This window comes from Lontra canadensis, unplaced genomic scaffold (assembly GCF_010015895.1).
Source record: "Lontra canadensis isolate GAN:19392208 unplaced genomic scaffold, GSC_riverotter_1.0 scaffold57, whole genome shotgun sequence".
Taxonomy (NCBI): domain Eukaryota; kingdom Metazoa; phylum Chordata; class Mammalia; order Carnivora; family Mustelidae; genus Lontra; species Lontra canadensis.
Window position 1 is genome coordinate 8,680,044 of NW_022631051.1, and position 14,503 is coordinate 8,694,546.

Below are 14,503 nucleotides of genomic sequence, written 5' to 3' on the forward strand. Positions count from 1 at the left end.
AAAAACGGGTGAAGATCTGAATAGATCTAAAGAGGGGCTTCTAGTTGGCTCAGTCAGTTACGTACCTTCTGCTCTGGTGTTGATCCTGTTAGCGTCCTGGGATCTAGTCCCGCATTGGGCTCCCTCCCCCTGCTCTTGTGCACTCACTCTCTCTCCCCTTTCCAAATAAATAAGTAAAATCTTAAAAAAAAAAAAAAAAAAAAAAACTGAATAGATGTTTCTCCAAAAAAAAAAAAAAAAAAGATATACAGGTGACCAATAAATGTATGAAAAAATATTTGAATCACTGTTCATTAGGGAAATGCAAAACAAAACCACAGTGAGATATTGCTTCACATGCCTAGGATGATACAGATTTTGAAAATCAGACAATAACAAGTGTTGGTAAGGATATGGAGAAATTAAAACCCTCATACATTGTTGGTAGGAATGGAAAATGGTACAGCTGCTTTGCATAACAGTTTGACAGTTCCACAATAAGTTAAATGTAGAATTACCGGATGACCCACCAACTTCACTTCTGAATATATACCCCAAAACACTGCAAATCAGAGTTCAGGGCACCTCAGTGACTTAGTCAGTTAAGTATCTGCCTTTAGCTCAGGTCAAGATCCCGAGGTCCTCAGATCGAGCCCCGCATGGAGCTTCCTGCTTATCAGGAAGTCTGCTTCTCCATATCCCTCTGACCACCCCTTGCTCATGCACCCCCCCCCCCCGTCTTTCTCAAATAAATAAATAAAATCTTAAAAAAAAAAAGAAATCCAGTGTTCAAACAAAAATGTACACACAAATGTTCATAGCAGCCTTATTCAAGATAGCGAAAAGGGATAGAAATAAATAACCCAAATGTCTATCAACTGCTAGATGAAGAAACAAAATGTATACCCATACAGTGAAGTAATTCTTGGCTATAAAAAGGAGTGAAGTAGTGATAACATGCTACCACATGAACCTTGAAAACGTGCTAAGTGAAACAATCCAGAGATAAAAGGCCATATATTGTGTGACTGAGTTTGTGTGAAATATGTAAAATAGGTAAATCTGTAGAGACAGAAAGTAGATATGTGGTTGTTTGGGCTGGAAGTGAAGGTTGGGAGTGCGGAATGACTGCTGATTGTATGGGGCTGGGTTTTTTGTGGATTGTTGGAAATAGTTTAAAATCAGGTTGTGGTGGTGGTTGCACAGTTCTGGAAATACACTAGAAACCCTGACTGCACTTGAAGTGGGTCTATGGTGTACGAATTCTATCTCAATGAAGGTTTGAAAATAGAAAAACAAGGATGCAGGATTTCTCCTTTCACACAGTAGAACATAAAAATGAAACCTCTGTGGGATCTTTGATTTTTTGTGTGTTCATCACTGTATATCTTGGACTGAACTCGTTGCTTGCCACATTGTCAGGTCACATTCATCAACTGAATTCCAGGTCTGAGTACTTAATTTATGTTAGGGGAGAAGAAAGCAAGGCATATCACTCTGGGACCATTTAGGGAAATACTCCCTAAAAAGTACCACTATTGAGGAATGTAATAGTGATCCAGAAGGAAGAAAAAATTAGTTTATTAGTTACCTGTTTCTTAAAGTAAGAGATGTACTTAGTAATTTTCTGAAACATCAGTCAGTTTGATTGGGATTAAATGAGCTAATGAATGCTCAAGCTCCTATTATGTGTCTAGTGTGTGTCACATACAGTGCTAGTAGGTTGTCCCCTCCTCTTTGTTTATTTTTGGTGTTGGAAAACAGTGTTCCAGATAATTCGTAAAGTTTCACCATTTAGGACCTGGTTGTTTTCGTTCTTTCTTCCTTGATCTTGGCAGTGTCCATACCCTCTTTAACAGCGTAATTCCCTAATCTTGATGATCATCTCTTTTCCATGAGTATCCTGCCTTTGCCTCCACACTCTAAGACTTGCTGGCTGCATTGTTTCTTATGTTCTGTATTGACAGAAATTGGATCACTTAACAGTTTTAAGGTAAAGTCCAGACTCAAAGATACTGATTAGTGGTTAATGTAGCTAATAGTATTTTTAACACTAAATTCGTTGATAAAGGAGGCACTTAACACTGGCAAAGTTTATAAAATACTATTTTTTAAATACTACAGCTTTCTCATTACTGACCTTTTTACAGATTGTATGCATACAGTTCGTGTGTATGACTTTGAGGTGTGTGGTTGGGGTAACTGGTTCTAGGCCTTAGACCTTTACTGTGTGGCCAGCAGAGGGGTCCATAACCATTTCAGTGAAAGACTGGATTGTGTTTCTGGGGTTGACCTTCCTCATTTAGGTCTTGTACTTGACAGCTCTAGAATTTTTTGATCATGTAAAGAGCATTTGCATTTTGAGGACTGTGTTACATAAAGCCCTAAAGAAAAGTGTATCTTGAATCCGGTATAATCTTCTACCAAAAGAAGAGTTGTTCAAATCCCTTTCAGTTAGTGGCAGAACTAGCCAGTGCTAAATCATATACCAACTACATGGTGTGTGAGGCTTAGGGTCTAAATTTCTCCCCTGGGTGTGTTGTTTTATAGGTCTCCATCACTTTTTTGCCCAGAGATAGAGGGGATTATGCTCAGTTTTGGGATGTTGAGTGTCACCCCCTTAAAGAGCCTCACATGAAACATACCCTGAGATTTCAACTCTCTGGACAAGTGAGTATTACACTGAATTTAAGTGAATTATTTTGTGTGTATATTAAAAACATTAAGTGAAACTGACATGGAAAACTGTCCTGAAAATGCAGACTATTTTCCTGGTACTATTCTAATCTCATTAATTCTGTTGTCTGGCCCTGTTGGCATGCCTTGAGGTCTGGGTTAGCTCTGTGAAATCTGTGTTTGACTTGATTAGGTAAGATTGTGTGTGTGTGTGTATGTGTATGTGTGTGTGTGTGTGTGTGTGTGTGTGTGTGTGTGTGTAGTGTGTATAAAGAAGCTGAACAGGAAAAAATGTAGGGATTGCGATTTATGGAATTTTAAAAAATCTTAAGTTTTCTTCGAAAAATTGTGAAGGAAATAGTAGAATTCAACCGGGTAATTATCCATATATTTTCCAAGAATATTTATTTTTCCTCCCCCACCCTGTGATATTTTTTTTTTATACAGAGTGTCAAAGCAGAAAATGAGCCTGAAAGTTCAAAAATTTCCACAAACTCCCTCATTAAACTAGATAATTTAGTTAAGTCCCGAAGACAAGCTGTGTCAGAGGCTTCTGCTCTCATACCCGGGTATGTTGTCTTTGTCATTCTTATGACATTTTTTCCAGTACTTTATTGAGATATAATTACTTTCAGTAAAATGCTCAGTGTCCTTACCTGCGAGTTCTTATGCATTGCTACCACTCCAGTCAAAATAGAGAATATTTCTTTTCACCCAGAGAGCTCTTACATATCCCTTTGTAGTCAGCCCCGCCCTTACCCCAAGATTTGTTCTTTTCTGATACAGGTTGGTTTTGTTAAATTTTGTACACATACACACTCCCTGAGTCTGGCTTCTTTCATCACACATGTTTTTGGGATGCATTTGTGTTGTAGGGTGTACATCTAGTTTGTCCTTGAGTATTGTTTTATGTGATCATACCATGATTTATTCATTTTGCTGGTTTCATTTGGGCGGCTTCTCATTTGGAACTGATAATTATAAGTGAAGTTGCTATGAACAGTATTGTATGTGTATTTTTGTGGACATACTTTTTTATTTCTTTTGGGTAAAAATACCTGAAGAGTAGAATTGCTGGGTCATATGGTCAGCATGTGTTTAACTTTAAAACAAACTGCCAAATAGTTTAACCAAAGTGACCACACCATTTTATGTTCCCAAAAAACATTGTATGAAAGTCGATTCTTGAAAACTTCTTTTTGGTGGGGGGGGGGGCGCATCTGCCTTCAGCTTAAGTCATGATCTTGGGGTCCTAGGATCAAGCCCCCATGGGGCTCTCTGCTCAGTGGGGAGCCTGCTTCTCCTTGTCACTCCCTCTAAGCTTCCCCCACCCAAATAAATAAAATCTTTTAAAAAATTCTTTAATTTTTATTTAATAGCTTATTTGTTATATTTTTTAGTAATCTCTACACCCAATGTGGGGCTCGAACTCACAACCCCAAGATCAAGAGATGCGCATGCTCCTCCAACTAAGCCAGCCAGGCACCCCTTAAAAACTTTTTAAAATGTGTTTTTTATACCAGTAGCTTACACAGCTCTAGTGGTAATATTTAAGTATTTTGCCTAATAAACATGTTTCTTATAATCCTTAATTAACTAATACTTAGATCTAACTTTGTTCTGGAGGAAGACACTTGTAAGAAAAGTATGTGTTAAGTACCTGCTAAATTTAATATTCATGTTGTTATTTATTTTCTAATGGGAGTTTTGTAAGCATTTTGTAAGCAGTGAGGCTCCTTTAAAGATTATGTGTTCTAACCACACTCTTTTGATGCTACGTACTCTTTCGTTCATCTCGTCTTTACGGAGCACACACCATGTGCTGGGTAGTGGAGGCAGAACTGCCCTAGTCCTTGTCTCCAGGGGCTTTACCTCCTAGAGAAGGAGCCACATCACAGATAGTCTCACTAACAGGCTTGATTACAACCTGTGGAAAGGACTGGAAGGAAAGAAATGGGAAACATGACAGAGGGAGCTTGATGTGTGATATCTGGGAGGAGCATCCCCGAAATGGGACCTTTAAGTTGAGGAGGATAAGTGGAAATGACGGACGTGACGAGCATAGGAGAAGTTCCTGAACTTGTAAGGACCAGGTAGTGGGGATCGTTGGCCCTTGAGGAACCGAAGGCAGCATCCAGGCCTAGAGCCCAGAGGGAGGGAGAGTAGTGTGAGGTGAGGCCAGAGGGCTGGTGAGCAGAGGCAGACTGTGCAGGGCTTCACATGGTAGATGTTAATTTGGGATTTATCTGGGAAGCTGTTGGAAGCCATGAATGATGTGATCAGATTTGAGTATTTATAGAAAAATCCTCTGGCTGTGGTACAGTCTGATTAAGAAGGAGGCAAGAGTATATATGGTAAAACAAGTCGGATGCTATTTAAGTAGTCCAGGACTAAAGCAGTGTCCAGGAAGATGATGAGAAATGGACAGATTTGGGAGGCGTATAGGAAGGAAATTTGAAGGATTCAGTGAATGGGTTCAGTAAGGGGGCTTGAGAGAGAAAGAGGATCAGAGTTGGCTCCCAGACAGAAATACAAGTGGAGGGTCAGGTCTGAGAAGAAGGATCCCAGGTTTAATCCGGATTTGTGGCATCAGATCACTGTGTGGTGACAGGCATGTTGCCCAGCAGCTCATTGTGAGCTGAGCTATGGATCTGGGAGTCACATGGGGGTGGGCTTGCTGGTTCACCGAGCTGGGATTTCTAGGGAGACTGCAGCGAGAGCAGTTAGAGGTGTCCGGGGCCAAGCCACAGGGGACAGCAGCAGTGGCAGTGAGGGCGTGGGGATGAGCCAGCACAGACTGAGCCTGGTGTCTGCATCGTTGCCATCAGATGCTGCTGAGAGGCCAGAGCTTGTGTTCCACTGTCAGGGTAGTCCGGAAAAATGAAGATGGTCCAGCGGACTGCGCTGGGAGTGCTCTGGGTGAAGTGAACTAAGGTGACAGGAGCACCTGCGTGCACATGGGCCTTGAGGCAAGTGGAGACCCAATCCCCAGGGAGAAAGGGGCAGAGGTGGTGCTGTCATCGGTGTCCTGTCCCGCGCAGCAGCCCACCCTCACCTTAGCAGAGAACCGTGCTGGGCGTTCTGTCTTCATAGGGATTAGTGAAGTTGCCATTACAGAACTAATTTCCTGCTGAGCTGTGAGAGAAAATACAAATCGAAACACAAAACACTTCCTTGTCGAATATATATAAATTGTTTAAATTACTCTGGATTTTAAATAGTTGACTTTTAAACCTGTTTCCAAAGCAGACAGCTTGACTTGACGCACCGTGGAGTTTATGCCCCAGAAGATGTGTATCAGTTTCTGCCTACTAGGGTTGGGGAGTCAAGGACGTTGAAAGTCAATTTGCGAAATAATTCTTTCATTATGCACTCCGTAAGTTGGAAATAGTACTGTGGGTTTTGGGAAGATGGATGTATTCAACTATTTAATAAATATTTTCCTGATAATTTAGAAGCTTGTTTTATAAATTATACCTGTTTTAATGATTAATTTTTAAATGCTTTATGCTGTATTTGAAAAGTAACTCATGAGAAGTTCATGACCCTTTATCTGAAAATTGAAAATATTTGGCATTTGTTTTCATATTTTCATTTTTAAATTTTTTTCTCTTGTTTTCTTTCTCTTCTGTACCAATTGACACCAACATATTTCTGGATAACATTTACTCTAGTCAGAACTAGAGTAAATTCATATTAAAATTATTTTAAATGTGTTTTCATGAGCATTTATTGTCTTACCTAATTTTGTGGCTATACTTAAATTTACTAAATACCTTTAATTAAAGAAATGCATGGTATGTTTATGTATGCTCAAATGTCTAACTTGCATAATTTAATAAAGTGTTTCATATTAAATTCCAGCTCAAGTTTTTAAGTCCCAGAGAGCCTTTCTACGTCAAACATTCAAAATATTCTTTGAGGTGAGTTTATCATAAATCAAAATGTTCTCATTCGAGTGCAGGACTTCATTTTCAGGACTTCAGAATTTCTCCTGAGAGTTGGGCCTTGTGAGCTCTCCCCCATCCATTATAGCCCATCATCTCTATCACCAGCACCACAGAGCATTCCTTGTCATAAATTTTAATAAATGCTGAGGAACCTGCTGGGAAAGCATTTTATGACTGCCCACAAGTGTGCTTTACTATGTAGCAACCCAAACTTTGTGGGATGTTTTGGATTTAGCACATGATTCCTGTTACCCGGTATTTTGCCTATCACGTAAATACATAGAACATTACTTATCTTGTGATTTAGAATAATTTCTTCTTTAAATGTTATTTTTACTATGCTAAGGATCAGGAAGTTGAATTTTCAATAATTGGGACAAAACTGTCCCAGCTTAATTAGGAAAACTTTTATTGTGATATTTTTCCAGTTGTCACTCTTCAGATACCCTGTACTTCATCCCTTCTTTTTTTTTTTTAAGATTTTATTTATTTATTTGAGAGAGAGAGTACACAAGCCAGGGGAAGGGGCAGAGAGACAGGGAGAAGCAGATTCCCCACAGAGCAGGAAGCCTGATGTGGGGCTCCATCTCAGGACCCAGGGATCATGACCTGAACTGAAGGCAGACGCTTAACCAACTGAGCACCCAGCCGCCCTGAAATATCCTATACTTCTTAAACTGGGTCCTTTTTCTCTTGTCACTCTTGCTACTTTTTGTTTTCCATATGATCTACATTTATTTTTTTTCCCCCCCGTAGGATCTACATTTAGATTGAAATCTCAAACTGGGTTGTCACAGTTATCTAGAATTTTAACAATAGTGTTCTGTCAGACTTAACACTGAAGAATAATTTTATCTCCATCTTTGAATCTTTAAGCCATTTAATTAATTATAAACTCTTTTATTTTAGTATTAGGTGATTCCAAAAACATGTTATGTTCCATGAAAACTTGGACCACCCTATGAACATTCTAGGACTGCCTCTGAGGCTCTAAGACTAGTAGAGCCATACTCTGGAAGATTACCTGTATCTCTAGATACCAAAAAGATGCTGTGGGGGGAGGCCCGTTCCCTGTCCTCTTTCTCTTTTCTCTCTTCACCTCTTCTACCTCCCCTCCCAGCCTCCAGACTGTAAAACCTGCTGTTCATGTACTTGAGGGTCCAGCACTTCCTTTGCCTCCCAGCACCTGACCTAAGGGCACAAGCTGTGCAAATCAAATAGTGAATGTATCTAGAAAGTTATCATAGGCTTCATCTCTCTAAGCCTCCGTCTCCTGATTTGTGAGAGACGACTGCGCTCCTAGCAGCCCGGGTTCATTAGGAGAAGGACATAAGCGATGTGCTAGTGTTAGCGTCTAGCCCTCGGGGGCACTTGGGAGGTTGTAGCATCTTGGGTGTTACTGACAATGCCTTCCTTTCAGCCAGCATCCCTGGTGAGGTCCGTCAGGACCAACCCCATGGATTTTAATGGAATGCCACGTTTTTGTGTCCTTTGCTTTTCCTTTAATCCCTTCAACAGCCACGTGGAAGAGAAAGGCCCTAAGTTGTAAAAAACCAGTAGCTGCACATTTTCTAGTTTCTGCAGTCTTGAGTTCTTGACTCCCAGCAGCCTGTGGCCTCCAGTTAATGAGGCTTTGCCCGACTGATTGAGGACTGGTGATGTTAGACTGTGTGTTACCGTAGGTGGGCACTGCTAAACACATGAGTAAGAAGACCAAGTGAAGTAAACCCCAGGTCACAGAAAACTTCTCTCAAGACCCCTCCATAGGCTGAAATTTTACGTAAAGTTCAGCAGAAAAGCTGGTTTCTTTATACTTGAGAACAACTTCTTTCAGCTTTGGAGAGGAAGCAAAACTTTGCTACAGTATCTCACTTGAAAATTTTTTTTTCTTTTTTTTTTTAATTTTTTTTTTTAGATTTTATTTATTTATTTGACAGAGATTACAAGTAGGTGGAGAGGCAGGCAGAGAGAGGGGAAGGGAAGCAGGCTCCCTGCTGAGCAGAGAGCCCGACACGGGGCTCGATCCCAGGACCCTGAGATCATGACCCGAGCTGAAGGCAGAGGCCTTAACCCACTGAGCCACCCAGGCGCCCCTCACTTGAAAATTTTTACCACAAAACTGAAATAGTGCTGCCTGTTCTTACTGTAATGGTTAGTGCTTTTGTGTTTATCCCGCTTTGACTTTGCACAGGGGCTCATGAAATACAAATGCTGGTTCAGAGCAACAGTTAGCTTGCCTTGGCAGGTGGAACGGAATCTGTTCTGAGAATCTGAGAAGCAGTTCCCAGCTTTGCATTAGTGATGTTTTTGTTCATTGATCACTTTCTGCTCTACGACACCATGAACTCCAACCTTCCAGAGTAATACTGTGACTTTAGTCATCTGTAGAGAACCTGAGGTGATCCGTGCCTCACTCCAGATAGGCACCTTCCCCAGGGCAGTCGTGAGGCCTGACAGGGCTGCTCGGGGTAAGTTCTCACACTGAACTGTGAAAGTGGCCTGAGGCCTTTGGGATATGCCACAGAAGTAGGAGAGCTTCCTCCAGAGGCCACAGAGGTTTTGCCTAGTTCAAAGGTGGGGAGCATGGATGTATATTGGGGATATAGCCCCCTTAAAGCAGTAGATTATAAAGAAGGTAATAGGGGAAGGAAAACCTGATTGTCAATTTTTTGTAAAGTTTGTTTTTGGGGTTCCAGGTGATCATTTCTATCCTAGCTCTGTAAAAAGAATTCGTTTATGTTCCCACTTAGCCCTGAAAAGCATTCTTTCTGCTCACCTATTGTTTTATTCGAGTCTAATCTGCTGAGACATTATCGGAATACGTTTCCCATCTCCTGTACCCACATCTGCGTGCACCCAGCATCCTGGCCGGCTCCTGCTGCTGAGCTGCCAGACCCTGCTGGGTCATTCCAGGGGGAAGTCACAGCCAGGGACAGTGCTGTCATTGAGCCCTCATTCTTACCAACACGCAGGAGCCAAGGAGTTTGTCTCCTTTTCACTTTCTTTGGTAATGATGGTATCTTGACTGTGCTAATGGGCTCCTTTTTTCCTACACAGAGTATTCCTTTACAATTAAAAAAGAAGAAACCTGGTTTATATACTTTGTAGGTTCTGTAGATGGGGGCATGTAGTTAAGGATGTGGTTTAGAGTGCTCTACCACAGCTCCTCCTTCCCTCTTGGCTGTGTCTTTGTTCTAACGTTAGTCCTCAGCTAGTGAGGGATTTTGAACGAGACCTTTCCTCTGGCTACAGCATACTTTACTCTGCCTTTTCCCTTTTAAGTGTGTGTGTGTGTGTGTGTGTGTGTGTGTATGTATGTTAGAGGGGTGTCTGTGTGTGTAAGAGAGAGAGGTTAAAGAGATAATAGTACAAGGTTCTGTGTTTAAAACATCCATCAGGTAGTGTTCTAGAGCTTATTAAATTCACAGTTTTCTAAATTACATTCTAGTTTATTCAGAGTATCTGTAAATCCAAAAACACGTTCTCAGCTGAATATAGAACAGTTCTATGTTCCATATTAAAATTTGTTAATGATGGGTCTGTCAGATTTGTTTCAGGATACTTTATTTTAGTAATTCTTAAGTTACTTATAACTTATGCCTCTTAAGTTGGCAAATTGTACATGGTACTGAAATGCCAACATGAAAGATAAAATAGTAGTTTGTCAGTGCTAAGGACTAGGTACCATTTTTAAAAAGGCACATTAGGGGGCGCCTGGGTGGCTCAGTGGGTTAAAGCCTCTGCCTTCGGCTCAGGTCATGATCTCAGGGTCCTGGGATCGAGCACCACATCGGGCTCTCTGCTCAGCAGGGACCCTGCTTCCTCTCTCTCTGCCTGCCTCTCTGCCTGCTTATGATCTCTGTCTGTCAAATAAAACAACAACAAAAAAAAAACCCTAAGAAGGCACATTAGGGGTGCCTGGGTGGTGGCTCAGTGGGTTAAAGCCTCTGCCTTCAGCTCAGGTCATGATCTCAGGATCCTGGGATCGAGCCCCGAGTTGGGCTTTCTGCTCAGCAGGGAGCCTGCTTCACCCTCCCTCTCTGCCTGCCTCTCTGCCTACTTGTGATCTCTCTCTCTCTCTCTCTGTCAAATAAATAAAAGCTTAAAAAAAAATAAAAAATAAAAAGGCACATTAGCTTTGATACAGGAAATTAGGATATAATGCATTTGGGGAAAATAACCCAGACTTTTAAAAACTATGTGTGTGTGCATACATTTTTAAAATTCTGCTTTTAAATATCCAGGGAAAGGGCTTTGAAATACTAAAACTGTTTTCTAAATTTCTAGCCCACTACAGTTGTACACCCAAAAGCTAACACTGTACTGAGTTTTATCAGGAAATATACTGGAAACAAAGCATAAATCAGTTCTGATTGCTGAACTTTAAAACATGTAGTTCATTGATGAGACTTAGGGATGAAGTACCTTCCCTCTGAGGAGAGTCAAAAGCTATTATTTTCACTTAAGACAATTAAGACAAAAAGTGATATCACATAGGCTGTGATAAAATATTTGTGGTCTCATTCATCATGGGAATAAAGGTTTATTTGTGAATTTCTTGGGACCTAGTTTTAGGAACAAAAACTTCCCAACATAATACTTTTTTAAAGAAGACTTATTTTTCAGAGAGAAGGTATGTGTGAGCGGGAGAAGGGGCAGAGGGAGATGGAGAGGGTCAGAATCTCAAGCAAACTCACTGCCAGGTATGGAGCCTGACACAGGGCTCCATCTCATGACCCTGAGATCAAGACCCGAGCCAAAATCAAAAGGCAGATGCTCAACCAACTGAGCCGCCCAGGCCCCCAACATAATAGTCTTAAACACAGGGTGCTCATTACCTGCCTCTATATATAGTTGACCCTTGAACAGTGTGAGGGTTAGGGGCACCGACCTCCATGTAGTGGGAGATCTGTGGTTTACTTTTGACTCCCCCAAAACTTAACTTGTAACAATGGTCTACTGTTGGCCAGAAGCCTTCCCAATAACAGTCAGTTAATATATTTTCATATGTGTGTTATGTACTATATTCTTACAATAAGGCAGAGAAAAGAAAATGTGATCCAAGAAAATCAGAGAAAATAACATTTATAGTACTATACTTTTTTGAGAAAAAAAAATCCTCAGGTAAGCAGACTGCTCAGTTCAAACCTGTGTTGCTCAAGGGTCAAACATAATCTGAAATTTTCAAGAAAATTTTTTATAAAAGTTCCTAACGGTCCTGGAGCAGAACCTGTACAGCCCTGCCCTGTTACTGGTGGGCATGGGACAGGTTGATCTACTATCCTTCCTGGATATGTAGTATAGTATATGTAGTATAGTACATATAGGATATGTAATATATATAGATATATACTACATATATATAGATATATGTAGTATGAGTATGCCGCTGGGGGAGGACAGGCAGGATATGTCAGGTGTCCTCTCTCCCTTCTTCTGTTGGGTAGCCAGGAATATATATGCAATACTATTTAAATCTGATTTTAGATTATCCTCTCCTCGGCCAGTTTCTTAGTAATAGCATCAAAGAAATGAGAACCCAGTTTAAATGGAACGTAACAATACTAAGTTCTTTTACAAAAACCGACCGCGCGCTCTGCTACGCATCGTGCTTATGAAGGCGGCAGGGGATGCTCATGCTGTCGGAGCTTCAGGACAGTGACCTTTCCTTTCTCTTTACAGAGCCCAGCATTACATCAACATGCCTGTGCAGTTCAGACCAAAGGCAGTGGGCAAATTTGAAGCTTTGCTTGTTATCCAAACAGATGAAGGCAAGAGTGTTGCTATTCGGCTAATGGGTGAAGCTCTTGAAAAAGTTAACTAGATACCTTTTGTGTAAAGTAAATTACATAAGTTATATTTTTGGTAACTTTGTTTTTTTACACTACGATATTCTTTTGTATATATTTTGTAAGATTGACTTGATATGTATAACTAGATTTTGGTTTGTTTGTCTTGAGAAGCTAATACTGAAGACCCAACTAAAATATCATGTATGTAGCCTACAGTATTGTACTTAACTTTTTTATGGAGGAGAAGAGAATTCTATTTTTGCATTGATTATGATACTCTGAACAAATACGGTGTACATTTTAATGTGGTATACCCAGAAATAAATGTAATTTCCACTGAACCTGTCTTTTTTATATGATGTCTTACAGAAATCAGAATATTGCTTTATTCTGCTAATTATTTTCTCAAGCTGCTGGGTCTATTTTGTGATTTTTTTTTTTCCCTCCATTACACAGTTTCCTTTCCTCTAAGAAATCCCTTCTCTGGTCCTTCTGTCTTTTAGCTAATTGCCCAGACTAGAAAGGAAGTGTACTTTTAAAGAAAGTGTTTTTCTCCAAAGTAGGGGAATTCATATTCTCTGCAAATACATTGGAGAGGTTGATGTAGTTTAAAATAGCATTTATTGTAATTAAAGTTAAATGGGACAGCTGCTCCAGAACCCTTCATAGAAGGAAGGCTCCACAAGCAGGTGCTGGTGGAGAGACCGTGAGTTGCCGAGGGGGCAGAAGTACCCTATTGTGGCATCTTGAGCTGTGAGGTGGAAAAGGCGTGACACGGACTTGGTTTTACCCAGGAGGACCATGATGATGAATTGCTTCTCAACCATTACTGTTAAGTCTCCTGACAAAGTTTTCTGAGCCCCAGCTAACAGCCTTGTTGTTGGGAGCAGCAAAATCCCAGATTGTGAGCAGTTGTGTGGTGGCTTGGGTGATCACGACTGGATATTATTGATGGAGCAGAAAGACTGGAACATGCAAGAAGCTTCCTGGATGGCTTCAGTCTGCAATAGTTTGGAACCAGTGATGGTAAGCTGGAGGTAGGAAAACAAATTTCTTTTCTCTCTGAAATCAATACATCCTTAGAAGGGGGGGATTGGTGCCTGGGAGGCTCAGTCGGTTAAGGCGTACAACTCTTGGTTGGTTTCAGCTCAGGTCATGAAATCAAGCCCCACATCAAGTATGGCGCTCTGCTTGAGATTCTCTCTCTCCCTCTGCCCCTCCTCCCACTTGCACACACACTTTCTCTCTCTATAAGAAATCTTTAAAAATTTTTTTTTCTTTCCTCTTCTACCTTATTTTCTCTTGCTTAGAAATTCTTTCTTAGAAATCAAATTTATAGGGGCGCCTGGGTGGCTCAGTTGTTAAGTGTCTGCCTTTGGCTCAGGTTGTGATCCTGGGGTCCTGAGGTTGAGTCCCGCATTGGGCTCCCTGCTCGGCAGGAAACCTTCTCCCTCTCCCTCTGCCCCTTCTTGTGTTCCCTTTCTCACTGTCTCTCTCTCTCTCTGTTAAAGAAATGAATAAAATCTTTAAAAAAATCAAATTTATAAAAACATATTTTTTAACATTTTATAAGATAAAAAATATAAAAACATTTTATAAAATATAAAATAATAAAAACATTATATTTTAACACAAGTTAAACAGTTGTTGCTGTTACTGATATTGCCCTACTCCAATTTGGATTTCATACATCAAATGTGAGTGACTTCATGCTTCAATGTGTTAATTTGATAACATTCAGCCTCAAAAATTTTGAAATGATGGTATTACTTTTTTATTTTTTTAAAGATTTTGTTTATTTGAGAGAGAACACAGAGCCAAGAGAGAGAGAGCATGAGTAGGGGGGAGAGACAGAGAGGGAGAGAGAAGCAAACTCCCCACTGAGGAGGGACACCCCCCCCCCAACATGGGGCTTGATCCCAGGACACTGGGATCATGACCTGAGCTGAAGGCAGACGCTTCACCAAATGAGCCACCCAGGTACCCCAGTGTTGGTTTTTAAAAAATGTTTGCCATGGTCTTTCAGTTCCTCGGGGTTGTTACATTTCTGTGGAATGATCACTCTGCCTTTTAGATTATACTCAGGAGGTTAAAAAAAAAAGGGGG

At 40.7% G+C, this 14,503-nt stretch overlaps 1 protein-coding gene across 7 annotated transcripts in view; it reads left to right on the forward strand.

Moving 5' to 3' along the window:
• CEP192 (centrosomal protein 192) overlaps positions 1-12,738 on the forward strand; it is a 132,291-nt gene extending 119,553 nt beyond the window's left edge. For 5 of the 7 annotated variants that reach the window (XM_032875820.1, XM_032875821.1, XM_032875818.1 and 2 more), the window contains 5 exons: positions 2,530-2,649; positions 3,103-3,224; positions 5,902-6,031; positions 6,520-6,578; positions 12,288-12,738. In XM_032875820.1, the coding sequence (XP_032731711.1) occupies positions 2,530-2,649; positions 3,103-3,224; positions 5,902-6,031; positions 6,520-6,578; positions 12,288-12,429 (573 nt within the window). In that variant the 3' untranslated portion in view covers positions 12,430-12,738. The remainder of the gene's footprint in view (positions 1-2,529; positions 2,650-3,102; positions 3,225-5,901; positions 6,032-6,519; positions 6,579-12,287) is intronic. The other 2 variants (XM_032875816.1, XM_032875814.1) reach the window with 2 other exon arrangements.
• Positions 12,739-14,503: the final 1,765 nt, after the last annotated feature.